The following is a 27,985-nucleotide window of genomic DNA, read 5'->3' on the forward strand; positions in this document are numbered from 1 at the left end:
TCAACAGATTCAGCATTTACCAGATCTTTCCATTAGATGGCAGTGAAACTTCATTCTGTAAACTGATGGCATTACCTGTTACACAAATCAGCAAGGAAGATTTAAAGGAAGTTCCCCACGCCCAGGACTCTTGTTTGGAAAACATCTTGGAGAAGAAAGAGAACTTTACTGCAATTAGAACAAGGCACGCGCTTAATCTTTCATTCAGATGACTCATGATTTAGCCGCTTTTAGAAGGATTACACGGATCATCATACAAAAATATAAAACATAACAGTAAATTATTTGCACATGAAATCAAAATGTATTATTTCGGACGGTTCTTTCTCTCCCCCCCCCCCCCAATAACACATGTCATCGGTATTCAGGCCCATCTTTCATTTGGGCTTTCAAAGGGAGTTATAGTTTGTTTTACAGCGAAATTATGTTGATGTAACTAATCGTTCTGCATCAACCTGCTGGGTTTCAGTCAAAGGCGGCGAAAGCGGTAATTAAGAAAAGCGTGTGCATGGGGAAGACACCAAACTCCCACCAGTTTCGATGGAAACTGAGATGGTATCTCGGGAAAAATATTGGGAAATAAACCTCATTAAGCACAAGTGAGATTTCTTCCGAGTAAAAACGTGAGAAAAAGAGTCCGGCAACCAGGGAGAGGCCACCCAGAGTAGATGAACGGCAATGCAAGTCAGTTACGTAAACTTTCATTTAGGATACTTCTTGGGGTTTTACTTCTGTTTACCGAGTTTCGACGGCGCGGCCGCCAACTCGCAGCACAACTGCCGGAAGAAGTTCTGGAGCTCTTGATGGTGACGGGTGTCATATGACCCAAGGAAAGATGGCCGAAGACGGGCAGAGCGGCGAGGAACTTGCGGCTGAATCGAGAGAGGATTTTGAAGTCGTTGATCGCGCCCAGATCCCCAGCGCCTCTGACCTGAGAAGCGATGGCAAAGAAAGGGGGGCAGCAGATGCCAGCTGGTCCGCTCCCATCTTCTCCCTGGCCAAGAAAGCCTCGGAAAACTTATCAGTGAGCTACGGAAATGCTCTGAAGTCTGCAGCCTCGGTAGGACTCATTCCCAAACCACTCAGCAATGACAGCCCAGCAAAACAAAGTATGGCTATGTTTATTGCTTGTCTTTGGTAATAATGGTGGTGTGGGATGTAAAGCGAGTAAGTGGCTTTTCTCACGGTAGAGGAGGGGCTGGGTAAGGAAAACTTTCAGGGCGGATTGACTTTCAGGGTCCGACTAAGAATGTATCCTAGAAAAATGTAGTTTCTAAAAGAAATGCCCAGGTTCGAAGACTTGGCTCTGAGAGTCGTTTTTCCTTCGATCTGGAGCTTTTCCTTGTATCCTGTCTTCCTTTTGTTTCTTTTTCTGCACATGCCTGGAAATGATCTCCATATTGAAGGTCTATGCCCCAGTTAAAAATAGATTCAAGGGCAAATTCTAGAAAACATTTCTAGATATTTCTAATACATCTTATTGTGAATTGAACTTTGAATGCTTGACAAAAAGGTGGGGATTCTCTGGTTTAGACTCATCTTTTTTTCCCCTTGGCTCTGGATAATATTTATGACTTAGTTTGTTTTCTTTATGACAGTACAATTCTATAGTACAGTACAGTTCTACTTGTATTAAAATACCGAAAGAAAACATTGCTGTGTATAAATTGGCAACTTCTATTTATTTGCTAAATGTTGAAGTCTTATCAGATTATAAATAATGCTGAGAAATGTATGTTGTAAATTACATTGTGTCTAGGCTTGCATATCACAGTACATTTCCAAAGAGAAACAAATATAATTGCAGAAATTTTTAATATATAAACTTAAGTAAACTGAAAAGGAATAACTTGTGAATTATAAATGGGAGAGACAAAACATGGCACTGACAAAGATATGGTTTAACTTAGGCCCTGCACTTTAGGATATAACCGTTAGATTGTGCAGTGATTCAGATTCAAATAGATTATTTAGAGCACGTCAGCCTCCTTAAACACATCTTCCATGGGATAAATCCCAGGGAACCCAGTTTCGTTAAGGAGTTAGGTGCAACATGAACACCCCCACACATTATCAAATCAAATTCTCCTTCAAAGGTACATTGTTGCACAGCCCTAGTCTCTCCATATGGAAAAATACCAGTCTGGTCAAAAGTGCTTAGTCTTGTTGTTATTGTGAAGTCGTGTCTGACCTATCGCAACCCCAGGCCTTCCTATCCTCTACCATCTTCTGGAGTCCATTTAAGTTCACGCCTTACTGCTTCGGTGACTCCATCCAGCCACCTCATTCTCTATCGTCCATTTCTTCTATTGCCCTCAATCTTTCCCAGCATTAGGCTCTTCTCCAGTGAGTCCTTCCTTCTCATTAGGTGGCCAAAGTACTTGAGTTTCAACTTCAGGATCTGGCCTTCTAAAGAGCAGTCGGGGTTGATCTCTTCAGGACTGACCGGTTTGATTGCCTTGCAGTCCAAGGGACTCGCAGGAGTCTTCTCCAGCACCATAGTTCAAAGGTCTTAGATTTCTACATTTATGGAGGAAGAATCATTGTGTTTATTAAGACTCCCATGTAAGCATTATTTAGAGACAATTGGGTGTAGTAATTAAGGCAAGACAATTGGGTGTAGTAATTAATACAAACCGAGAGACCATGAGTTCTAGATCTGCCCAAGGCATGACTGGTTGAAGCCAGTCACTTTCTCTCAGCCCTAAGAGATTATGGCAAAGCACTTCTGAAAACCTTTGCCAAGAAAATTGCAGGGATTTGTCCAGGCAGCCCTAAGAATCTGACATATTTGATTGGCAGCAAAAAAAGCCTTATTTGTTTCACAATAAATGTGTTAATAATCAACTTCAAAAATAAATTTGATAAATCTGATTACCTACAAGAATTTTAGTATTGTCCTATCAGTGGAGATTTTCTAGTGAGCTTATATAAATATGTTTTTAGTCCTAAAGGCATGAGTAGAATGGATTAATTCCATGTATAAATTATGTGGCAGGAATAAAATGTGTTAATGATGCAGAGAAATCAGTTGAATGGAATGTAAATTCATATACACATATTCATCAGAATCTGAGAATTAAAGTAGTATACAATAGAGCACTTCAGAAGTACTAGTATTTACCAAGACTTAATGGGTATTAATGATTTTAAGTGCATATGTATGAAGCATAACCTAATTCCTGGAACATTAAACTATAAAGTTGTCATCCCAATGAAAAGCAATGCACTTGTTTTATAACAAGAAAAAAAGCGCACCAAGATTTTGAGAAGAAATGTAAATATATTAATAAATTCCACTTTGCCAAGGGAATCTTAATACTTTAATTTCAGTTCAAAAAAATGACTTTAAGATAAAAATATAATATAACTAAAATGTTTTATTATTCACACTTCAGTCAGAAAAAATATTCTTTCAATAATCTCCTAAAACATGGCTAATCCCTATTTATAATGTAATCCTTTATCACTTCATCTTATTTTATAATTATGCTTTCCAATAATAGGAAATAATGAATAAGATTATTGTATTTCTACATTAACCGATTTATGGGTTTGGGGGAAAATTGGTATTAACAATGGTAGCTAAATCATAGTTTATTTAATATTCTAGTTTTGCATGACACATTGAATTATAAGTTGATTCCCCACCTCCCCAAGCTGGGTTCATACAACATACAGTATTAGACTAACATTTGGTCAGCTAATGTTTTGTCTTGAAGAACCAGTTTGGTATAGTGGTTAAGATACCAAGCTAAAAACCAGGAGACTGAGTCCTGCCTTAGGCACAAAGCTAGCTGACTGTCCTCAGTCCAGTCACTTTCTCAAACCTAGGAAGCATGTATGCAAAGCCACTTCCAAAAAAATCTTGCCAAGTAAACTGCAAGGATTTCTCCAGGTAGTGGCTAGGAGTCAAGACTGACTAAAAGGCAAAATAAAAGGAAAAGAAAAGAAAAAATGGTTTGTACTAATTCACTCCTTAAATCTAATCCCTCCCTGGAATCGAAGTAAAAGTTTCTCCAACAGTTGACTGTTCAATAAAATAAAACCCAGTTTCAATAATCAATTGCTTTCAAAATTAGGGAAAAAAAATAACATTAATTTTATTAAAAGTCTCAGGAAGAATTTATTTTCACCAGATAGTATTGTATTTAAGAACTTCACTTTTATCAGAAATAGAAAAATGTTTTTAAGTAAGAGAAAACACAAGATATGCAAAATACATATATACATATACTTCATCTCAACAAATTCTTATTTTTTAAAATTGAGTGAGCAATCTCTCTATAATAGGTTCTTGGTGGGGAATATGGTTTAAAAGATTGTCATAATCAGCCACATTTTTAACAAAATGCTTAGCAGATTTTAATACATTAAGATTGATATGCTGTGCACAATGATGCATAAACAAACTCCAACACAAATGAAAATTGCTTCTAACCAAAGCAGCAATCAGACACATATTCTAGAATAAACTATAAACTATATTAAAGTATAGTTTAATATAAACTATATTAAAGTGGAGATTTAGTGTAATATCATGCTACAAATATTTTTAGGATTAAATTTGAAGTGTATTAAAATATCCTCCTTGAAAAATGAATCTTCTCCCTGCACATCCATCACATCTGTTTTAATGGTTTAATGTACTTTATTTAAAGATTTAAAGTAATAAATGACTATGTGCAGATAGACTTTTAACAATTCAAAAATCTTCCAAACTTCTAAAATCAAATATTTTATTTCTGTTCACCTTTCATTTTGTTCACTGCACAATCCACATGGGTACCAGTACATGTGATACATCATACAACTGACAGAAATCCTGCTTCTCATTCATATGTGGCTATACAGTCTGACAGGAAGAACAAATCAATAACTATATCCCAGCCACAGCATACAGGCAAAAATCAAAACATAGTTGCTAGGTTCTGTCTACGTTTTACACCTATTATTGTAGTCCAGGTGATCACATTCACCCAGGAGTCGTGCTTCTGAAAGAAACAGTGCTTGTGAGGTGCTTTAGCTTAGGCTGCTCAGGATGCTTATGTTGTATTAAACCAGTCTTTTTCAAAATTGGCTACTGTAAACTGTATGGACTTCAACTCCCAGAATTCCCCAACAGGCATGCTAACCTGGCTAGAGGGGTGGCTCATTTTCAGAAAAAAAAGGGGGGGAGGGAAGCAATCTTGAAAGACAGCAAAAATTGGAGCAGAACCCCACGAGAATGAATCTAGGGGAGGGGGGGGCGACTCTCCTCTCAGCCTGTCTTAGGTAGAGGCTGACGAGAGGTCCATCAGAGATGCTTTACTTTGCATTGAGCAGGAAGCGGGACAGAAGGAAGCAGAACTGAATTCCATTTAGAAAATGGATTTTAAAATGTTACGTTTCTCCAGAAATGGGAATGGAAGGTAAAGCCCGCCGCTCATTGCCGCCAACGATTGCGTGGGGGGGGGAGGGGAAGAAAGCCTAGAAAACTCTTAACCTCCAGAAGCAGGAGCAACTAAAATGGCGTCTCCGCTTTCTTGTTTATAATGGCTCGGAGTTTGCTGGGCCAATTTGCCTCTGTGTCCAATGAGAAGCGAGTTTGGGGTGAGAATTTGAACATTTTTCTCCCCTGTCAAAACTTAAGGCGGCAAATGAGAGAGAGTGACCAATCCGGGCCCTTAGAATGGTTGATGCAAAGTTGTAATTGGCTCGCAGAAAGCGTATAAGAGATTCGGTGTGTTTTGTCCAACGAGAGGCCTCTCTTTGAACTTGCAGGAAGTGGGAAGTGTTGCTCGGGTAACGCAGGTGCAGGTGAGAAACCAATGGGGGAAAGGAAGGAGGGGGGAGAAAGCAAATGACAGTTTTGCCTGTGGGAAGGCCGGAGTATAACGTGATCCTCTCCGGGAGGTGGAGACGGGGAATTGCCGTCGGGGAGGCTTTTCAGGACTGAGTAGCCCGTGTATGTCTGTAAGTGTGGGACCCGGGATAAACCCATGCACGAGGAGGCCCATGATTTTGCGATGAAGAACTGCTTCTGCTCCCGATTTTCTGCGGAAATTGCAATGCTTGCTTTCTCACTGTAACCTCTCAATCAGGCCAAGAATGAAACATGGGGTTTCTTCTGTAGTCTTGACTATTTTCTATAGCCACGACTATTTTTTGTATTAACACACTTACAAGATTTTTTCCATCTGTGTTTATAAGCAACTGTGATGGTCATTCCTGTAGGAAACATGACATGGGATTAAAATGTTGCACTGCAAGCATCCTTCTGAAGAGAATGGAATAAAAGTACCTGTGCACTTTTAAGGTTGTTGCAGATACCGAAACTTATAGTGACCTGGTTCTTACTGTGCACATTTGGTTATGCACACGTTTTTGCCATATTGATTCAGACTCCATTATTGTTATGCATTTTTGCTGTATAAATAAGGAACTAAACATACTTTAAGACGTTGGGCTTTTTTATGAATAATACCTATGTATGCTATTCCAAGTGCAGGGTTTTTTTTTAGCAAGACAAGAAAATGCTTATTTGTGTGGATTCACATTTTCAAAATAAGCCTATGATCTATTACAAGACTTTGCTTTCTTATATGCGTGTCTGTTTGTCTATATGTGTTTAGCAGCCAGATCCCACACAATGGAAGAGCGTTCCAATCTGGTGAATATGATGAAATTGAGCATTAAAATCTTAATCCAGTCAGCTTTGAGTTTGGGGAGAACTCTTGATTCTGACTTCCCTCCTCTGCAGCAGTTCTTTATTGTTTTGGAACATTGTCTCAAGCATGGACTTAAAGGTGAGTTTGCTTCAAATCTGGTTTTATGTTTGTGTGGTTGAAAGCATATTTTTATTTGTTCACTTTATTTTTATTGGTTAATATTTGAAGGATACCATGCTTTTTTTTTATTTAGCTGTCCCCATACAACAGAAATAGCCACTAGATATTTGCAGAACTTACCTAGAATGGTGTAATTTCTGAACCATGAGAAAATTCATAGAAGCAATGGGGGGGGGAATCACACATTTAAAACTAAATGCATATATATATTTGCCTACTTCTGTGCATTAGGGAAACAAAAGTTATATTAAGGCATATCTGGAAAAAAATATGAAAATAGACATTCCTAAGTGTTACTTGTATATTAAGTTCCTTTAATATATAGGAAAGTCTGTGATATATTAACTCAGAATATATCCAACGTTGTTTAGTGTTTGTCTAAAAGTACAGTCCAGTTAGGTTGCATCTGTAGATAACTGCATTACATGAACTGAAGAATAATAATATGTTTTTCCTTCCATTCTACCTTTAGCTAAGAAGAGCTTTATTGGGCAGAACAAATCATTTTTTGGGCCTTTAGAATTAGTGGAGAGACTTTGTCCAGAGGCATCAGATTTAGCAACAAGTGTCAGAAATCTGCCAGAATTAAGGTGAAGAGAAACAGATATTATAGTTCTTTAATTGGGGTTAATAAGAGAAAATTGTTTAAAAGAATGCATGCTTTTTATCTTTTTAATTTTGATTTGCTAGACTAATCAGATGATCTGTGCTGACCACCAGTTAAAAGCAGATTTTTTTTCCACACGGATTGTAACTTAGAATATTTTTATTTAGAGTAAAACTACCAACCTGCATTACCTTTTATTTACTGTCCTTCAAAATCATCTGTGTAAAGTATTAATACTAACAGTAGAGTTGCATAATCATTCAACCTAAAGAGAAAACATTAAGTTAAAAAAATGGGCGGGCTTTAAATATTTTTCAAGTTCTGACAAATTATCTTCTGTGGGAAATGGTTGGTATTTTTAGCAAATGCTATTCATGTTTATCCTGGCAATATTTTGTTTCTTATTCCTTTTGTATGCTGAGCAATTTGACATATTTAATCAATGATTTTCCTGTGGGGTTGTAGGACTCCAGTCGGAAGAGGCAGAGCTTGGCTTTATCTTGCCGTGATGCAAAAGAAACTGGCAGACTACTTGAAAGTACTCTTGGATCACAAGTGTCTCTTGAGGTACTTTGGATTTTTCTTCAAGAAGAATATTTATTAGCGTGCAGAACGAGAAACAGTTAAATTAGGTCTAGAGGTCAATTTGGATGACTTCTGCCAGTGAAAAATGGGAACAGGCTATTCCCTCTCCCTGTCACTCTTCTACAGACAGAAAAGTGTTATAGCAACTGAAACTCCTGGCAAAAGAAGAAACTCTTCTTCCATTTGTGCTAAATCTAGCTCAGTGTTTATATTCACAATATTAATTGGATAAGAGATATTTAGTTTAGAAAAAAAAAATCTTTTGAATGATGCTGTGATAACGTAAAATATTCCTCTCTAAATCATTATATTTTCATTTCCTAGTGAATATTATGAGCCTGATGCGTTGATGATGGAAGAAGAAGGAGCTTTGATTGTGGGCCTGTTGGTTGGGCTAAACGTCATTGATGCAAATCTCTGTTTAAAAGGAGAAGACTTGGATTCCCAGGTGAAAATTGTTTCCTTTAAACTAAGTCCTAAGCGGCAACACTAGGCCTGAACCCAGGGTAATCAGGCTGAATTCATATTGTTTTAGATGTTTCTGAAAATGTAATAATTGCATTTATAGGTGGCTTATTTACAGAAGTTCTGTCCCAACATAAAACTACTAGCAATAGTTTGAATCTATGCAAATTGGGCGGCCACATTTTGTATCTTGTGCTCATCTTTTTCCTCTTGCAGAGCTCATTTGTGCAATTTATTTGATCCTTTTTTTTGCTTGGTTGTAGTGAGTGTCATTGGTCATGTCATGTCCTCCTCCTTTGGAGCAGTTTTGCTTAGCTGCTGTGCTCTATTGTTAAATCGGCTTCTCTGCTTTGCATGGTTGTTTGCACTGGACACTAGTGCTGTCAAAGAAGTCTCTATCAAGAAAACAAGTATTTGAGCTCATCTTGGGACAATGACAATTAATGGACTATGTTAATGGCCTGAATCCCCTTACATTTAATCCCCTTGAACGTGAAAAGGGTATGAAAAGCACATCATAGTGAATTGTATTAGAGAGAGACAATACAATTAATTTAATGAAATTTATCTTGTCAGGTTGCAGTGATTGATTTTTCTCTGTACCTTAAGGATACACAGTGTACTGACAACGGCAAAGGGTATGTATAGTTAAGGTTCTGCTTTTTTAAATTCTGTAACAGAAAACTGTATCAGAGATGAGTCCAGTTTAAACTTTAGAGAAAGAAAAATTGAAACCAGAATAGAAATAGGCAAATTAAAGAGAAATCTATAAAACAGTGTAAATTGGCATTAAGGTAATGCCTTAGGCATGAAAGTCAGCTTGGCATCTTTGAGCCAGTCACTCACTCAGCCTAACTCATCTCACAGCATGGTTGCCGTTGTGAAGAAAATTAATGGAGGAATGAGGGTTAGGCATATTCAATGCCTTGAGATAAAAATAATAAAGGGATAAAAATAAATTATACCTGCTGATTATGGTATTTTGGATTTGTACTTGTAGCATATACAATGAATATATATCTTATACAACAACCATTCCAAATGTAAACATAGCACTTGAAACAGTTGGCTGTTTTAAAAAGACAATGATCTTTCTTTTAATGTCAGAGATGAAGGAATTACTGCTGTGCTTGACCAGAAACATTATGTAGAAGAACTTAATCGACATTTAAGGTATGTTGGTTGGTTAATACTTTATTCCCCCACCCTCATATGAAGACCACAATTCTAACATAAAGGATGTTGTATCTACTTAGAGAAGCATGATATTTTCCTTACAATTCAGAGTTTTAGTATCTTATGTCCTCCGTCCCCTTACCTTAAGCTAGAACCCCAGGTTTTGCCTTGGATTTGATCATATTGTTTCAGACATTTTATTAGTTTGGGGACCCTGATTGTTTTGAGAAACCAATTTTTTCATTTTGGGATGGAATGGCTAGAATTATTATACAGATACTGAGTCTCTTTCATTATAGTTGCACCGTTGGCGATCTTCAGAGCAAGATCGAGTGCTTAGAAAAAACAAATTCCAAACTCCAAGAAGAGGTTTGTGGTCATGGTGACATATTTTCAATTACTTTTTAAATTAAATAGTTCAAATGTACCTGAAAAAACCTAGAGAATAAAGACAGGATACAAATAAATAAAGTAATATATTACAACTTGTAGATTGATTGTAATGTCTAGGTACAGGAATGTGGGAAGCTACCTTTATAAAAAGCCATTGGTCCATCTGTATTATCTTTACCTCAGGATTTCGGAAAACAAATACATACTTTGTGTGTAAAAAGTTCAGGTCATTGAGCTACAACCTTATCTTATTAAGTGATTATTAAGAGCAGAGTAAGTTCATGCTATCATCTGAAAGGAATAGTGCTTGAACAAAAAAGCATAACAGTAATTAGTTCCTATTTTGGAACAGGAACTAATTACTCAGTTAAATCTTGAAATGCAGTCATTTGAGGCACTACTGAATAGCAGATTTTTATGAACAGCAGGATAATATATGAAAGTTTCATTTGGGGAACAGCAGGATAATATATAAATGTTTCATTTGGGGAATGTTTCATTTGTTTCATCTTCTCATTTTTTAATCACTCTCCTTCTACTACCTTTTGGCCAGCTATCAGCAGCAACAGATCGAATCAAAGCTCTCCAGGAAGAACAACAGGAGCTGAAACAGGAAAACGAATTAATTCGTGAACGTAGTGAAAAGTATGCTGAGGTCAGATACTGAAAAGCCTACATAATCTCCTAAAACTACATAGGAGCCTTAACTGTTTGCTTATTTATTTTAAATGTTATCTATTTTTCTTCCTAACACAAAAAAATGCACAGAAGAAACATATATAAATCTCTTAGGGCACAAAAAGGTACTCCTATATATGTGAAATGCAACAAGATAATCATTTTGATCAAATAATGATAGGTTAGACATAGATTTGTGCTCAGTTATTCCGTTGATGACAAAGATGATAATGATGCTTTAAATTCATACGGTCTGCATATCTGACAGAAAAGAATTGACTCTTCTCTAAGTTTCCATTCCATTAAAAGCCCCACTGGAATGTCTGATGTTATTTGAGCAATTAGGGAGCCAAGTGCCATCGACGAGTGGAGGAAGTGAAGATAATTATTGACCTGTCTCCAGCAGGATAGCTCCTTGTTTCTGTCTGCAAATTGAAGAAGCCCTTTGTTCAGTGAAGGGCAAGCCCTGTGTCCAATGGTGGTGTGCTTAAAATGTTGGACTAGGACTGGAGAGACTAAAGATCACCCCTAGCCATGGTATCTCTTTGGGTCACATTAGCACACTCTTTCAGCCCAATCTATTTCATAGTGGTTATGGGGACAAAATAAGGAGCATTCTCCATGTAAATTACCTTAAGTTCTTGAAAGAAAGGCAAGATATAAATCTAACAAATAATTGCATCTCATTAAAACTAGCACCATTAGGTGGTACATTGAAATACTATCCATGGTTCAGTTTCCAGCTACTTTCCCCCTCCATAGTTCTGTACATACTGAGATGCATAATAGCTTCTATAAGAATGGACTTTCCAGTTCACTCTTGCAGAAATCAACTTTCTTTGACATTTTTCCAGGAAAATGAATGGATGAAAACAAGTATTTTGCTTTTTTTTTCCCCCAGCTGACTGCAGCAGTTTCATAAATTAGCATAAATCAATGTCTTTGAATCTTTAGCATCTTGTTGCTCATATTGTTCACAGGTATAAGATACCTTGTTGCTTGCAGCATCCATTGATAATCTCACCTCTTGATTTCTTTTATAGAAACATTGAGTCTCCAATCTATTAGCAGATTATTCACCCACTTTTTAATCTAGGTAACTAAACTGGACACCAAAGTGGAACTGGAAACCTATAAGCAATCACGACAAGGCCTAGATGAAATGTATAGTGATGTCTGGAAGCAATTAAAAGAGGAGAAAAGAATTCGAATGGTGAGAGCTCATAATTTAACAACTGGAAATAAAATAATTGTTCCGTTTAGTCTCAACTGACAGAGTTTCATATCTAAAATGCAGTTAAGTACTACAAAGTGCTGAACCTGGGCTAGGATAAGGAGGAGGATTGGGTTAGCTGTATTACTCAATGAAAGCCTAATTGGAAAAGCAGTTATAAACACTAATGGGAGCCATTGTGATAGAAACTACAAAAACATCAGACAGGAAAGACGTGTGCAAAACTCTGCCTGTCTCTGGTATTTTGGTTAGTGGAGCATATTGCACCAGTCTGTTCTTATTCTAATCTGTTCAGAGACTGGCATTATGAGGGCACTATATGTTGGATTTCAGCTCTCATCCTGACAATGAATGGCAGTGAAAGCAGTATTCCAAAATATTTGGAAGACATAGCTTAGATACTCCTGATCTACATGATAGCTCTTAAACTATTACTTAACTGCTTATCTTAATAACTATTACTTAATAGCTAAGGTAACAAGAAAAAAATGATATACTGATGCTCACAATTAGATTTGAACAGCAGTCTGGCCAGAAGCACACAGGGCTAGCAGTCAAATGCCATACATACCCAAATGAGAATGATGCAGCTGGTAAAAAAAAAACCTTGAAAATATTGCTTTTGCAGATACAAGAGCTTTCCTTGAACCCCATACTTGCAAATTCATCGTTAATTTGTTCATATCAGAGAGGATCAGCCAGGAGCCATATAGTAAGGATTTTAATCCATACTCAGAATGAACAGAGTTGGAGAAGGAGGGTTAAGTAGGAAAGATTGCAAGGAAATGGGAGAATCCTAGGGGAAGAATAAATAGAATACTATTTTGTGTATAGTCACCATTGTCTGGCAGTGGAAATGTTAAATAATCCTTAGACCGCCCTTTTCAATTTATTCATATAAAATAAATATATGTTCATATAAAATAATCATTCACAAAAATGCAAAAAACTGATTTGTGTACACCTGGCTTTTTTATTAGAACTGAATATAAGAGTAGATTTTCCAGTTGGTTGCAGGAAAATACTAATAAAGATTCAAAAATTCTATGCCCAAAGCTAGGCAGAGGTCATTATTTTTGCTTTTCTCTCCAATATTTGTTGTTGCTTTAGCACAGTGGTTCTCAACCTTCCTAATGCCGCGACCCTTTAATACAGTTCCTCATGTTATTTTCGTTGCTACTTCGTAATTGTAATTTTGCTACTGTTATGAATCGTAATGTAAATATCTGATATGCAGGGTGTATTTTCATTGTTACAAATTGAACATAATTAAAGCATAGTGATTAATCTCAAAAACAATATAGCAATGCTCGCTGGAGAAGCTTACTCTTCCTTGCTCAAAAATGTTGGGAGGGAGGGAAGGGGAAGGAAGGAAGGAAGATTGAAGGGGAAAGGAAGGAGATTGAAGGGGGAAGGAAGGAAGGAAGGAAGGAAAGAAGGAAGGAAGGAGACAGAGAGAGAGAGAGATTGAAGGGGAAGGGATGGAGATGGAAGGAAGGAAGATTGGAGGGGAAAGGAAGGAGATTGAAGGGGAAGGGATGGAGATGGAGATAGAAGGAAGGAAGGAAAATTGAAGGGGAAAGGAAGGAGATGGAGAATGAAGGAAGATTGAAGGGGAAAGGAAGGAAGGAAGGAAGGAAGGAAGGAAGGAAGGAAGGAAGGAAGGAGAGAGAGATTGAAGGAGAAGGGATGGAGATGGAGATGGAAGGAAGGAAGATTGAAGGGGAAAGGAAGGAGATGGACAAGGAAGGAAGATTGAAGGGGGAAGGAAGGAAGGAAGGAAGGAAGGAGAGAGATTGAAGGGGAAGGGATGGAGATGGAAATGGAAGGAAGGAAGGAAAATTGAAGGGGAAAGGAAGGAGATGGAGAAGGAAGGAGATTGAAGGAAGGAAGGAAGGAAGGAAGGAAGGAAGGAAGGAAGGAAGGAAGGAAGGAAGGAGAGAGAGAGATTGAAGGGGAAGGGATGGAGATGGAGAAGGAAGGAGATTGAAGGGGAAGGAAGGAGAGATTGAAGGGGAAAGGATGGAGATGGAAGGAAGGAAGGAAGGAAGGAAGATTGAAGGGGAAAGGAAGGAGATGGAGAAGGAAGGAAGATTGAAGGGGAAGGAAGGAAGGAGAGAGATTGAAGGGGAAAGGAAGGAGATGGAGAAGGAAGGAGATTGAAGGGGGAAGGAAGGAGGGAGAGATTGAAGGGGAAGGGATGGAGATGGAAGGAAGGAAGGAAGATTGAAGGGGAAAGGAAGGAGATGAAAAGGAAGGAGATTGAAGGGGGAAGGAAGGAAGGAAGGAAGGAAGGAGAGAGAGATTGAAGGGGAAAGGATGGAGATGGAAGGAAGGAAGGAAGATTGAAGGGGAAAGGAAGGAGATGAAAAGGAAGGAGATTGAAGGGGGAAGGAAGGAAGGAAGGAAGGAAGGAAGGAAGGAAGGAAGGAAGGAAGGAAGGAAGGAGAGATTGAAGGGAAGGATGGAGATGGAAGGAAGGAAGATTGAAGGGGAAAGGAAGGCGATTGAAGGGGAAAGGAAAGGAAGGAGAGAGATTGAAGGGATGGAGATGGAAGGAAGGAAGGAAGATTGAAGAGGAAAGGAAGGAGATGGAGAAAGAAGGAGATTGAAAGGGAAAGGAAGGGAGGAAGGAAGGAAGGAAGGAAGGAGAGAGATTGAAAGGGAAGGGATGGAGAAGGGAGGAAGGAAGATTGAAAGGGAAAGGAAGGAGATGGAGAAGTAAGGAGACTGAGGGGGAAAGGAAGGAAGGAAAGGAAGGAAGGAAGGAAGGAAGGAAGGAAGGGGAGATTGAAGGGGAAGGGAAGGAGATGGAAGGAAGGAAGGATTGAGCGCCATCGCAGCGGTGGGGTCACGGGAGCCCTTTTCCATGCCATTCAGCCCTTCACTGCCACAACCCTTCCTGTCACACGCGAGGGGCGTGGCCGGAGCGCCAGCTCCTTTTGGAAGGCGCCGCTTCTCCCCTCCCGGCCCGGCCGGCTGGCCTCCAACGCACATGCGGGCATCATCGCCGCCTGGCCGCTTCTGAGGCCCGGAGCCCGGGGAGCCAGGAAGGAGCCGCTCCTGCCCGCCAGTCCCAGGGCCGTGCCGGACGCCAGAGGGCCGAAGCATCCTCCGACGGGCGGCGCAGGGGAGCCTCCGGTGTGCTGCGGAGGGCAGCCAGGGCGGATCACGGCCGGGCAACCAGCAGGCATGGGGACTGGCTCGGTGCCACAGCTCAGCTCAGCCAGCAGCAGCACGTTGCCAGAGCAGGGCGAGAAGAGAGGGGGCGGTGGGGGCAAGTCATGAAAGCAGCGCCCACACGTTCAGGGTGCAAACGGCTTGGACTGTTTGGCTCCCCCACCCATTTATTTACTGATCTGCCACAAGCTCGTGCAAACAAGCCCCAAGGAGTTCTGAACAGGCGGTCATTTAAAAAAAAAAAAGCTTTAAGCAACGAGGCAGAAAGGGGAACTTGCTCACGGCTTTTTTTTCCCTTTCTCAGCGACTGGGAAGGCAGCAGCCAGAGATGCCACTGCACAAAGGGAGGCGGAGAAAGGGGTGAGGGGGAAAACCTCACTCAACTTTCGCCCTTATCAGACCCGGTTCCTTTCTGGTTGACCCACCCCCTTCACCTCCCGCTACAGATCAACACTACCCTCGGGAGTATTTCGCCAGGCTTTTTTTTTTTTTTTTACCTTGGCCCTGCGCTTCTCCCAGACGGAAGCCAGGCAAGAGGACCTGAAAGACACCAAGCAGGATGTTCATAGCCGTGGTGATGCAGCAGTAGCTGCTCTGCGATGGGTAGCGCAGCCCCGCCATGCTGCTGAGGCGGCTGCTTTCCTGTCTGCCCGAGCTGGCTGGGGGAGCTAGCCTTGAGCAGAAGTTCTCACTAGTGTCTCGGTTCCTAAGACCATCGGATGGTCTTAGGCGACCCCTGTGAAAGCCTAAGGGTCGCAACCCACAGGTTGAGAACCACTGCTTTAGCACAATACAAAGAGTCCATAGCCAATTATGCCTGGGAGGTACTAGAAAGATTTGGAGAGTATGGAAAGTCCACATACGCATATAAATCTTTTCTGGATCATAGCAAAACAATTTGGGGGGAAATGTACAATGTAACTGTAAATATAAAAGATCCTTTTATTTATTTAGTGTAAAACTTCCTTCCCTTGATTGCCTTGAACTATAGAAGAACAATTCAGCAGTCCAAGAGGGCATAACATTGAGAAGGCTACCCTAAATAATATATTGACGTTTATGATGTACATTAAGTGTTTTATGTATGCAGCTTGTATTGTATTTTTAAGGAGTTGGAAAAAGAATTGGACCTTCAGACTGCAATGAAAACAGAGATGGAAATTGCCATGAAACTTCTAGAGAAAGATACACATGAAAAACAAGATACCTTGGTTGCACTTCGCCAGCAGTTGGAGGAAGTTAAAGCTATCAACTTGCAGATGTTCAATAAATCTCAGGTATTCAAGAGTTTCTTTGCTATGGCCACAAATAGTCCCAAAAGTACAGAAGTGTACAATCTGTTTGATCAAGCTTGATGCAATGTTCACTTTTATTTTTGAAGCTGAAAATGCAAATTCTTTTCTGTCTCATCCCATCTTCCCTTCTACTGCTGATTTTAACTTAAAGATCCTGATTGTTATAGTCTAGATAGGGAATTCTGGCTTAAGATCAGTTTACTAACAAAGATGTTAAGTTGGGATAACTCTGGATTCTGTGCCAGAGTTCCTTTTCATGGAAACACCAAGGAATTCTGACTAGGATAATACATGTCATGCGAGGGATAAGAAAAAAGCATTCAGGCCAAGAATTCATTTCTAATTTCATAAACTAAGGATTATGAAACAAGGATCATTGTATCTAACCTGGCCTTCAATCTCACTTATATGATGTCTTCTATTGGCAAACAAGGGGTTTCTTCACACACAGCTGAAAAGCAAATAATTGTTTACTTTCTCAGGTTTTTTTAGTTGTGATATCCTTATGACAGAAGCACAAGAGAGCGAATATGTGTTTTCCTAACTTGGTTAGTTTTCTGACTGGAAGCTTAATGGTGAGTGGGGATGCTCTATTAGTCAACTTCCATCACTCATCTAGCTAAGACACTTCAAAATATTCTAGAAGCTTTTATGCAGTATTTTAATACAATACTTGAAGAGGGAGCAGATGGCCAAGGGCTCTGCTGCCATTAGCCAGCAAGAAGCACAAAATCCTATTTGTAGGTCTCAAAAAGCTAAACGTTTTTTAAACTTCCTCTCAAGGAAACTGTAAAAAAAAAAATATTGACTCCACTCATATTTGTTAGATAGCCCTGTGATATATATTAAAGTTCCACCCATTGCAGATCTTCTGCCAAACAAACAAAGACAAGTATGTCTTCAGCCACCAACTAAGAGCTCATTTCTGCACTACAACGATAAAAGTTACTTTTTATTGTTACAATCTACTCTCTGGGTAAAAGCACAGGTTTATTGGATTATTTTCTGGGGGGAGGGGGGGTTTCTCTTGAAGTACTGCAGCTAAAGCAGTTTCTTGAGTTTTGCCATTAGGTTTATTAACTCTGCTATATTAGAAATAAGAGAATCTTTGAAGGGAAAGGAGTATGAAAAGAGATGTGAAGAAGGATCTTTCTGAACTGTTACAACCCTCCAAGCCATAAGAAGAAGAATTAATTTAAGGTGACCTGATTAAATTTGTTTTTGCTCCAGACTGCAGAGAGTTCTTTACAACAGAAAAAAGAAGCAATATCATCCTTTGAAGACAAAACAGATCAAATGATGTCTTCTGTGAAACAATTGGAGGACAGGTGATTTCTTCCACATATCTGGTCAAGGTGTGACCTTAGCAGCTCTCCAGTGTTTTGCACATCAGTTGTTTCTAGTGAAGCATGAGTGCCAGTTTTCCACAGTTCTCCTTGATGCTGCCCACTGTTTCCATAAAGTTTTGCAGATCCTTGTAAGGCATATTCTGACAAGAGGAAGACTTGGAAAGGCGTTATCAGGCCCATTGCTTCTCTGTCAAAGGGAGAAGTCTTTTAGGCAGGCTAGTCTCCACACTGTAATAATATAACATTTCATAGATAAGAAATGCATGAACAAAGCTGGAAAGGATGAAACTTTAGTTTTATATGATGAAGGTCAATATATGGAAGAGAAAGGAAAAAGAGTCAAAGGAGAGTGAATCAGTGATCAGCACTGGGACAAGAAACTGAGATGGAGGGGCTGTTTCTGGATCAGATCCATATCTTATAAACATTTATTCATTCAATTTTATATCTGTTTTCAATCAAGGTATTTATATAGAACTGGGGTGGATTACTAACATTAATCATAAGATTTTATGATAGGAGCTATAGTGAATTCTTTTCTTCTGCTAGCCTATTTAGAAGCTGCTGGCAGATCTGCATAGGTTTTTAGTATTGGAGGGGCCAGAGGTTCACTTCAAATAAAGGTATTATCAGAGTTATATGTGAATTTGTTTTATTTTTTTCTAGGCAGCTTCTCCCTGTCAAAAATAACACTTTTCCATGATGCAGGAAGCATGAAATGGTCTTTCCTTTGAACATATGATCTAGTCCAGCGGTTCTCAACCTATGGATCGCGACCCCATTTGGGATCAATCGACCATTTCATGGGGGTCGCCAAGCAAGGCTGTCTGCCATTTTTTCCCCTTTTCCAGTGGGTGCCTTATCTCCCTTGGGCTGGGCCAGCTGGTGGCCCAGCCGGTGGTCGGCCTGCTCCATCTCTGCCGCTTGCCGGCTACGCCTCGGCCGGCGCAGGGGGTGGCACCACACATGCGCGGAGCTCCCAGGCAGGGAAAGTCCTCAACTTACAACCGGTTGGGTAGTCCTTGACTTACGACCGGTTTAGTCCTCGACTTACGACCAGTTGGGGGTCGCGGCATTAAAAAGGTTGAGAACCACTGATCTAGTCCCTGATGTTTTAAACTTGTCATTTTGATGTGGTACAAAAAATAACATTCACAACCAGGTCTGTATGTCCCCTTTTTTTGTACTTTAGACTGCAGCGTGCAGACAAGGCTAAGCAGCTTGCAGAAGAGAAAAATGTCAAACTGAAACAAGAACTGGGGAGCAAAATTGAGACTTTGAAGCAGCAACTAATCCAACTGGATAGCAACTGGTACTATTATTTTATATAACCTTAGCTTATATACATTCTTATGTTCGTATTCATTTGAACAGAAGAGACATATTTTGTTTACAGTTAGTGGTTCAGAAAAATCAGTCACTGCCAAGATAGCAGAAGTGTTCTTCCACCCACAGGGATAAGTACTCCTGATAGGAAAGAATCTCTGCCTGGCAGTGCCCACCTAATGGAGGCATATGCATGCGCTACCATAGGGCAGCTCCAAAAGGCAGTATTCAAGAGTTGGGGGTAGACTTCACTTCCTTAAATTGTATTTCCCAAGGACTGGATACTTAACCTACTTAAACTGGAACTAGTACGATTAATACTTCTGTTACTGAAACTACAGGCAGTCTTCAACTTACACAATTGGGACCAGAAACTGAGTAACTGAGTGAAGCAGTCATTAAATGAGACACCCACGTTTGCTTCACTCAGTGACTATAATCCCAGCAGTCCAGGTTGCAGTCATTGAGCAGTCTCTCCCAGGTTAAGCAGACAGAGCAAAAGAACTGCCTGTCGAGCTCAGTTTCCCTCCAAATGCAAAAGGTCTGAGCTCAGTTCCTGTAGCTTTTCAGAGAAGTTCCTCTCCCCCCCCCCCTTGTGCAGAGTGGAGCTCCTCCAAAGAGCTGCAGGAATAGAGCTCAGATCTTAGGGATCTGCTCTCCATCTGTTCAGCCCACCAGAGGAGTTCCCTCCCCTCAGCAAGCAGCTCCTTTCACTCTCAAAGGGCTGCTTATGGGGCAGGGGAGAATCTCTGCTCCATGCAGAGCTAAGATTTCTTCCAGGCTGACATTCCCTCCTGGCAGACAGCCCCTTTCACTCTTAAAAAGCTACCTGCCAGGAGGGAATCTCAACTCTGCAGCAAGCAGGCAGAAGTTTAAAGCCTTTCCTGCTGGATTCCCCATTGACTTTCTGGGGAAGCCAGCAGAGAAGATTGCAAATGGCAATCATGTGATTGTGGTATTGTGATATCCAGATCACAATCAGGTGACCTCAAGATGGTGGCATTATGTTTTTTGTCAGAGGTACTTTGCAGGCGCCCGTTCCCTGGCTGTCATCATTCCAAACTGTCGTTAAACAAATTGCCATAAGTTAAAGACTACCTGTAATAGGGAAACAGGTTTTGGGTAGAGTGGATCATCACCCCAACATTTTCCCTCTTTCCTTCACTTAGCAATCCTTTTGTTTGATAGTGTCATCATTGTTGTTACATTACCAAAAGTTTCTGTTCTGAGATATGATATGAGCAGTGATTTTGAGGAGAAATATCATTTCTTGCAACCTTATCGCTATGTTTGCACCTAAGAAATTTAGTGTTTCTTTCTTAACGTCTATTTGGAAATGATATTGAAGGCGAAAGTTTTTTATTATTATTTTTGGGGGACAGTCTCAAAAGCAATTATCAGAGGATTTTTCACTAGGTAAAAATTGTAAATCAATTCTGGTTTCTGATTCCATACATGTATTCAAGAAGTAAGAGATTTTGGATTTTGATTCAAAGTTGCATGATAAATGAGTTCCAGAAGCAATTTTTAAAAGGGTTTGAGGGTATGCTTTTGAACCAAAATGAAAGCCAAAATCTCTATGGACAAGTTCTTGAGCATGCTTGCAGCAGCTGTCTGTATCCTACTGGCTATTTTCACAGAACCAAAAAGAAGAAGTCGTTCTTTTGACCTGAGGAAAAGTACAAACTTCTGCCATTTTTCAAAATTATTCCATAATGCTAATAAGGTAAATTCTTTTGGAAAATAGGTTTTGCTTCCAACTTCGTCGTACTTCTTTCTTTTCATTTACAGTTCAGTTATTGAAAGAGAGTTAAAATCTGAGAAAGAACAGCGACAGAGACTGCAGCGAGAGTTACACCAAGAGAAAGACACTACAGCTTTGCTGAAAGCTGAACTGCAGCAAGTAGAAGGTTTGAAAAAAGTAAGGCACATGACAATTTAGTTTCTTTTAAGAGAGGGAAAGGGTAGGTTAGACTTATGATTTCATAGTGGCTGGATTACTTTCTACCCAGAAATGATGATCTTTTGTTTGCTTACTTCTAAGGGAAACACTGCTTCCCCCCCCCCCCCCGTCTAGCCCCAAGCAAAGTAAAGGGATGTGCAATAAAAAAAGAGGACAAGAAAGATTAAAAGGAGGATGAGAGAACTGGAATGGGCAATCACAACTGTTTTGGAGGTGGGCATCGTTAAGCCAGCTAGATATTACATGAAGGGAGAAAATGTTCTGCCCTGAAGTGAAAAAAGCAAAGGGGATTTTTTTTTTCCTTCCATTCCATCCCCTCACCTTTAAAATTTTACAGGACATTTGCTAATTACAGTGTAATTTGGGGAAGCACCAATCAGTCTAGACCAGTGTTTCTGAACCTCAGCTTTAAAATGTGTGGACATCTGCTCTTGGAATTTCCCACTCAACACGTTTATTGGGAAATTCTGAAAGCTGAAGTATAAAAAATGTGGCCAAGTTTGAAAAATACTGCTCTAGATGATGGTAGTTTCTTGTTTTAAAAAGGTGTATTGCATTTGTGACCTTTTGCGGCTAGTACAATAGGCCTTTCTACTTACAGGTTCTCTAGCCTATTGGAATTTTCATAATGATAGAAACCACTGTAGTCTTTCATTCATGCTACGGGAGCATACAATAGGCTTTCCAATAAAATATATTCAGAGAGAGAGAGAGAGAATATATTATCTTTCTTTTTACCTTCAGTAGACTTTATAAAAGATTTTATATAAAATAGAAAAGATGGGGAAACTGGTTAATAGAATTGCAGTGTAGTCCATTTCATTTGTGTGTGTGTATGTGTGCGTGCATAGGAATTGCGAAAACTGCAGGAAGAGAAGCAGCAGCTAGAAAAGATTTGTGGAGAACAAGAACAAGCCCTTCAAGAAATGGGGCTTCATCTTAGCCAGTAAGTATATTTCAGTAATTTGTGTCATTGTATCACATATCTTGCAACTCTTTGGTCAACAGTTATTAGGTACAATGAAAATATTCACAAAATGAAAAATAAATGAAGTAATTAAAACCACACAAACAGTTCTGGCAACATTGCATTAATATTCCCAAACCTTTCAGGATAATTTCTGGGATGTTTTTTCCAATGGAACCGATTTGTCTCCAGGGAAAGGCCAGAAAGAACTCAGCCTCCTCTCTTCTGAGTAATGGTTTATTACCAGAGACCCACCTCAGAAAGGGTGAATCTTACCTTGCAGCAAAGGGTACCATTTGAAGCAACAGCTTGAGACTAAGGTCACCAGTAATTTGGCAACCCTAGAACCACCAGGAGAGAAGATGAAATTGACACTAAGTTGTTAACCCTTTGTAACGAATCAGTAAAGTTTGTGAGTAAAGCTCTGGCTTCAACTCTGAAGTATGAAATGGTCCAAATATTGAAATTAATAAATATATTGTTAATTAAAAAAAAATGCAGCTGCAATTGGAGAATGGTGATATGGGGCTTATCTGTGGAACTTGGAATTGTTCTTGGTAGATACTTTTATCAAAAAGTATCATATTGTCAAAAAGTTAGTGTAATATAATAAAGGAAGGAACTGACTTGTGAACTCTTTATTTGAATTTCACCTATGCTGTGTCAATAGCCATGATGTTTCTTTAGGCCAGTCAATATTTTAATGGGAAGAAAAGGTGATAGTGATAGAAGTTAATATCAAGCAACTAAAAATATTACTAGATTTAATTTTTTTTCCAGATCAAAACTTAAGATGGAGGATATTAAAGAAGTAAATAAAGCATTAAAGGTACTGCTCATGCAATAATATAGATTTGTTTAAGAAATGGTAACTTGTTTTATTAACTTCTTTCTCTTTATCAGCTTGTGGCATGGGGAATGTCATAGGCAAAATAGTAAAACTAGAAATGTACTGACAAAGCATCTTAGTATCTTCTGTTCTCTAAATATTTATTTACTTGGTCGGTCAATCAATTTCTGGCATGTAGTTGTCAGTGTATTCTTTCCCATCGTGCAACACAATTCTGTGCATGTTCACTTTGAAGCAAATTGCCCAACATTCAATCGGGCTTGCTCTAATGTATAGTTAATTAATTTACAGGAACTTTCAAAAGTTTGTCTAGATATTTTTATTTTGTTATAAGCCTATATAAATTCAATTAAGCTAAAAATTATTATTTTAAAATATTAGGGCCATGCATGGCTAAAAGATGATGAAGCAACCAATTGTAAGCAGTGTGAGAAAGAGTTCTCCATTTCAAGAAGAAAGGTAATGACAGTAGTACCAAGCTCCAATATTACTATATCTACCGACAAGAGTTATTTTTTATCAGTGCTTTTTTTCCACTGATAAAATAGAATAAATAAGAGTCCCAAAGGTGCTTTTCAAAAGGCAACTGGAGTCTCTTGGTTTTTTTCCTTGAAAACGTTTTGCTTCTCATCCAAGAAGCAGCTTCTTGAATGAGAAGTGAAATGTTTTCAGGAAAAAAACAAGAAAGTCCAGTTGCCTTTTGAAAAGCTCCTTTGGGACAACCATGACCTGGATGACTTGAGAATCTCCATAGAATGAGTAAAAGTACAGATGGCTTTGTTGCTACTTTCCAGAAGCTGTCTGAATTATTTTGATACCCGGTTATATCTTTTGAATCTGGGTCATCCAAGTGGTTCTGTCCCAATGCCTGGAGTCTGTGGGTTTGGATGGAGAGAAGCCATCTCCAACTCATTCCTACCAAGACCAAGTAGTGGTGGGTGTTCAACCAACCAGAACTGATATTCCAACTTTGGCCTTGAATGAGATTGCGCTTCCCCAAGTATTTGTATATAATCTAGGGGTCTTCCTGGACATCTTGCTTGAACAGATGGCAGCCATGACAAGGAAGGCTTTTGCCCAGCTTCATTTGGGGCACCAGTTAAATTTCTTTTCTAGATTTGGGAAAGGGAGGCATTTTAGTCACTCCTATCATGGTCACTTCACAGCTTGAATACTGCAGGAAACTTCAGCTGGTCCAGAATGCAGTAGTACAGGCGGTGATCTGCCCACGCAACAACTCTTTGTGAACTGCACTTGTTGTCAGTTTGCTCCTGGGTGTTATCTAGGGCCTTGAGGAACTTCCTGTCTTCATAGTATTTGCCCAGACAACTCAATCCAGTAAGGGTGTTTCAGAGTTCCATTGATTAAACAATGCCACCTTTCAGGCCCCTGGAAATCCATTTTCTCTATAGCAGTACCTGCCCTATGGAATAACATTCTCCTAAAATTTTGAGGAGTTCCCACCTTGAAATTTTGAAGGGACTTAAACATGTGGCTCTTTATCTAGGTCTTCAGCAAGGACACGTCACATTCCTTTTCTTTGTTCCTGAAATGTGTCCCTTTGATTCCAGTTCAATCCAAGTGTCTTCTATTTCACAGACGAGAGAAATCAGCAACACATTTCTTGTACGCTGGTCAGAGCCCAGTACTATATCCCCCTGAATTCCCCACTTTTAAGGCTTCAGAGAAACTGAAACAGATTCAAAAAGGGCAGTGAGGATTATCAGAGGACTAAGAACAGTCCTATGAAGAGAAATACATGCATTTCATGAAATTTACGATGCCCAATTCTACACCTATTGGTGAAATGCAATTAAAAACTACACATTCAAATGACATGCAGGACCTGCCACCCACTCTGATCAAAGGCCTAGGGAAAGAGCCAGATTTTCAGGTCTTTTTAACATATCCAGAGCAAGGAGCAGGAGTTAGGGGATGGTGTTCCAGGTGAGACTGAAAGAACTAAAATGTTTATTTAGAAAGACTGAAAGGGCTAGGATTAGCATTCCCAGAATATTCTAATTAATATGTATTTGGAGGCATTCTTGAGGTAAGCTCGTATCCAGTTTATGTTCCCAGAATATTTGGACAAAGCAACATTTGAAAATTTTCTAGTTCCAGTGTTTTTATGGCATTCCCATGCAACTTTTCAGAACTGGAACTATTTTTGAAATCATTTTGGTTCATGTTAATACTAAGATATTTTAAGATATTAGTAATGCAATAATCTTCTCTGTATTTGCAGCACCACTGTCGAAACTGCGGTCACATCTTTTGTAATACTTGTTCAAGCAATGAACTTGCACTTCCATCGTATCCAAAACCTGTACGAGTTTGTGATACTTGCCATACGCTGCTGCTTCAGAGGTGTACATCAATTTCTTCCTAAAATCTATGCTCCAGAATGCTAATTCCAGGGAATGAACCTAACATGTAATAAGTTTTTTAATATTCTAAATTTCATTAACATATACGGCACTGTGTATTATATTCAAACAGGAAAAGATTTAATTTATAAAAATGGGATACCAAAATCATGGAAACTATTTTTTATAGATCAAGTGCCAGCAAAATGCCATATTCAAAAATACACTATTTCAAGTGCACATCTGTTGGTTTTAAGTTCAAAAATCCTATTGTTTGAATGTTAACTTTATACTTCAGGTTTATAGATTTGCTCTAAAACAAATTAATTTTCTGAACGCTTCATGGATCTATCTTCTGTAACAGTTCACTTAAATTTCTGTTGATCTGTAATAAAAAATGAAAATGTTCTATGGAAGCATTTTTAAAGAATGTATGCTTGGATGTGCCTTCTAAATCTTTCAAAAGTAAACAGAATAACATACTGTAAATTATCTGTGATTACGCAATAAAGTTGATCCACACTTGTTACATATTCCTTAATATATTCATCACTAAATTTCCTTTTTTGTTGTTAAGTTAACAAAGCACTGCACACTTTTGAGGTGTATTATCTGTGATGAGCTGGAAAGGGTATGCTGCAGAAATTAATGTTATCTGTCTTCCAAGGTTTCCATAGAAATACACATTTCTTATGACCAGGAATTATCTATTGCTAATTGAAGCGGTCATGAGCTGTGCTTGATTGCTAGTTGTCAAGTTAATCATTGTGGTCAACCGAAATCATTTGGTTATTAAGCGAATTCAGCCTCCTCCCTTGACATTGCTTGCCAGAACATGAAAATGATGATCATGTGACCCACACACACAATGCTGCGACCATTGTAAATGGATGTCTGCTGCCAAGCTCCTAAATTTGGATCACGGGAATGCTGCAACAATCATAAGTCACTTTTTCAGTACTATCGTAACTGGTCATTAAGAACTATCTGTACCCAATTTTAAACTTTACAATTAGGCAGCAATTTCATGGCTTTACAGACTAACTCTGCAAAGCATTAAAAAAAAACCAGCACAAAACACACAACAGTAGATGTTGTCATGTCTTTGTAGCATGGAGACTAAGAATGACCATGAAATAAATAACATCCTGAAAAAGCAAGCAATTGAGTCTTTAATTACTAATTTGGATCTATTAGATAGAAATCACCCTTTGAAAATGGTAAAGTTAAGCATAATTAAAAACATGGTTGCCTAGGTATGTTGTACTAGACAAATAGAAGAGGGAGAGGGATCAGTGCAAAGAAACTATTTAAGTTGGAATAATTAAAGATTAATAATCACAATGAAGAAATTGGAAAAAAATTAAAACTAACAGAAATGCCACGTTGCTACAGCTTGAAACTGAAATAACAAGAAAATAATTTGAGGACAAGAAAAATATTAGCATGTTTGAAATTAGTAATGCAAAAAGATAAATGAAATTTAAATGGTTGAAGCAATAACATGGTTCAGAGGAAAGGCTGGACCAAGGAATTAAAAAGTTAAGTGATGGTATAGAAAACCATAACATAAAAAGGAAAGATGAAATACAAATTTCATTACTAAGAGGCAAACTGGGATTCCTTACTCAAATACAGCATACATGTAACATAAATAAACTATCAATGACTAATGGCATTCAAGCAATTATAAGACTCTTTCAGGTACATCCAGTTTTGAGCTTTGGTATTTCCCGTAGTAGTCAAAGAATAAAACTTTAATTTGGAAGACCTTGTAGAATACACTTCAGTAAGTGTAAACCCTAGCATGTGTTAAAATCCAATGCCCAAATAACAGTATTTCTTAATCCTGCATTTATTATTTGGCAAAGGTTCTCAACACACCCACTCACGACTGTTTTGTAAACAACTGAGTATCTATTACAACTACTGTTTGTATATTACTTGAAAGAAATTGATAAAACTAGAAAAATCCCAGATTTACCAGACGTTGTTTTAATAGCCAATCGTCTCCCCATCCAACAATACACTATACAGATATAATTGAGACCAGTAACTCTTTGACATCAAAACATGCAGTCGTAAAGTAGGTTATCACATAACCATGCCAATATATGTTTATTCTAGGAGTCCAGTTGCCACTGTTAGGCTAATCCCAAAACCCTGGCTTCCCAGTCACTTGATGCCCATTGACTTTGCTTGTCAGAAGTCAGCAGAAAAGATCACAAGTGATATGACTATGGTACCCTAAAATGGCTGTAAGTACAAGGAACTGTCTTAAGTACTCCTCATTCAGCACAACTTTAATTGCTGAATGAGCAAATGTTAAATGAGTACCAGTACATGTACTTCACACCCTGTGGGGAAGTACTATGAAATGAATATTTCAAAATATTGTTAAAGATTCCGTGCCCTACATTTTTTTGAACAGAAAACGTGTAAGTCTGCATCAAGTGGAAGTGCACCCTACATTTCATACATCTCTTACTTTAAAAAAAAAAAACATAGTCTCCATGTATTTTGGTACTCTTAAAGGTCAATTTAAAAAACTACTAGCTGGGCAAAAAATGTTTTACAAATTATAATCATCTGCTTTCCTTAAACTATGCAAACCAATTTCATACACAAAGTATACTTCCTATTGATAATCAATATACAATTGCCGTTTTAGTAACATTTTCTATGCAGTTTCATTTTACCTGCAGTTTGACTAAATTGCTA

General features: G+C 38.8%; 1 protein-coding gene across 8 annotated transcripts; it reads left to right on the forward strand.

The window, feature by feature from the left end:
* The first annotated feature begins 645 nt into the window (after positions 1–645).
* On the forward strand, positions 646–27,867 carry RUFY1 (RUN and FYVE domain containing 1). 8 transcript variants are annotated; one of them, XM_039340806.1, is made up of 18 exons: positions 646–1,109; positions 6,618–6,788; positions 7,303–7,420; positions 7,903–8,004; positions 8,347–8,470; positions 9,064–9,125; positions 9,595–9,660; positions 9,963–10,032; positions 10,610–10,711; positions 11,831–11,947; positions 16,258–16,425; positions 17,674–17,771; positions 18,985–19,104; positions 20,910–21,039; positions 21,933–22,027; positions 22,811–22,877; positions 23,280–23,357; positions 25,144–27,867. In XM_039340806.1, exons 1-18 carry the CDS (start codon positions 821–823, stop codon positions 25,285–25,287), a joined length of 2,121 nt encoding a protein of 706 aa, XP_039196740.1. In that variant the 5' UTR covers positions 646–820; the 3' UTR covers positions 25,288–27,867. The 8 variants fall into 8 exon arrangements, with proteins under 8 accessions (XP_039196740.1, XP_039196739.1, XP_039196743.1 ...); XM_039340805.1 differs by having other exon boundaries at positions 653–1,109; positions 6,615–6,788; XM_039340809.1 differs by having other exon boundaries at positions 664–1,060; positions 6,615–6,788.
* Positions 27,868–27,985: the final 118 nt, after the last annotated feature.

This window comes from Crotalus tigris, unplaced genomic scaffold, assembly GCF_016545835.1.
Source record: "Crotalus tigris isolate CLP2741 ecotype Arizona unplaced genomic scaffold, ASM1654583v1 scf7180000017754.2947050, whole genome shotgun sequence".
Taxonomy (NCBI): Eukaryota; Metazoa; Chordata; class Lepidosauria; order Squamata; family Viperidae; genus Crotalus; species Crotalus tigris.

What these genes read in the sequence shown, in the direction of transcription:
- RUFY1 (XM_039340805.1), top strand. Translation starts at nt 821, where the DNA reads ATGACCCAAGGAAAGATGGCCGAAGACGGGCAGAGCGGCGAGGAACTT. An exon ending in AAGTAGAAGGTTTGAAAAAA is followed by an intron (nt 21,040 to 21,932) that starts GTAAGGCACATG and finishes GTGCGTGCATAG; the next exon opens with GAATTGCGAAAACTGCAGGA. An exon ending in TCTCCATTTCAAGAAGAAAG is followed by an intron (nt 23,358 to 25,143) that starts GTAATGACAGTA and finishes CTGTATTTGCAG; the next exon opens with CACCACTGTCGAAACTGCGG.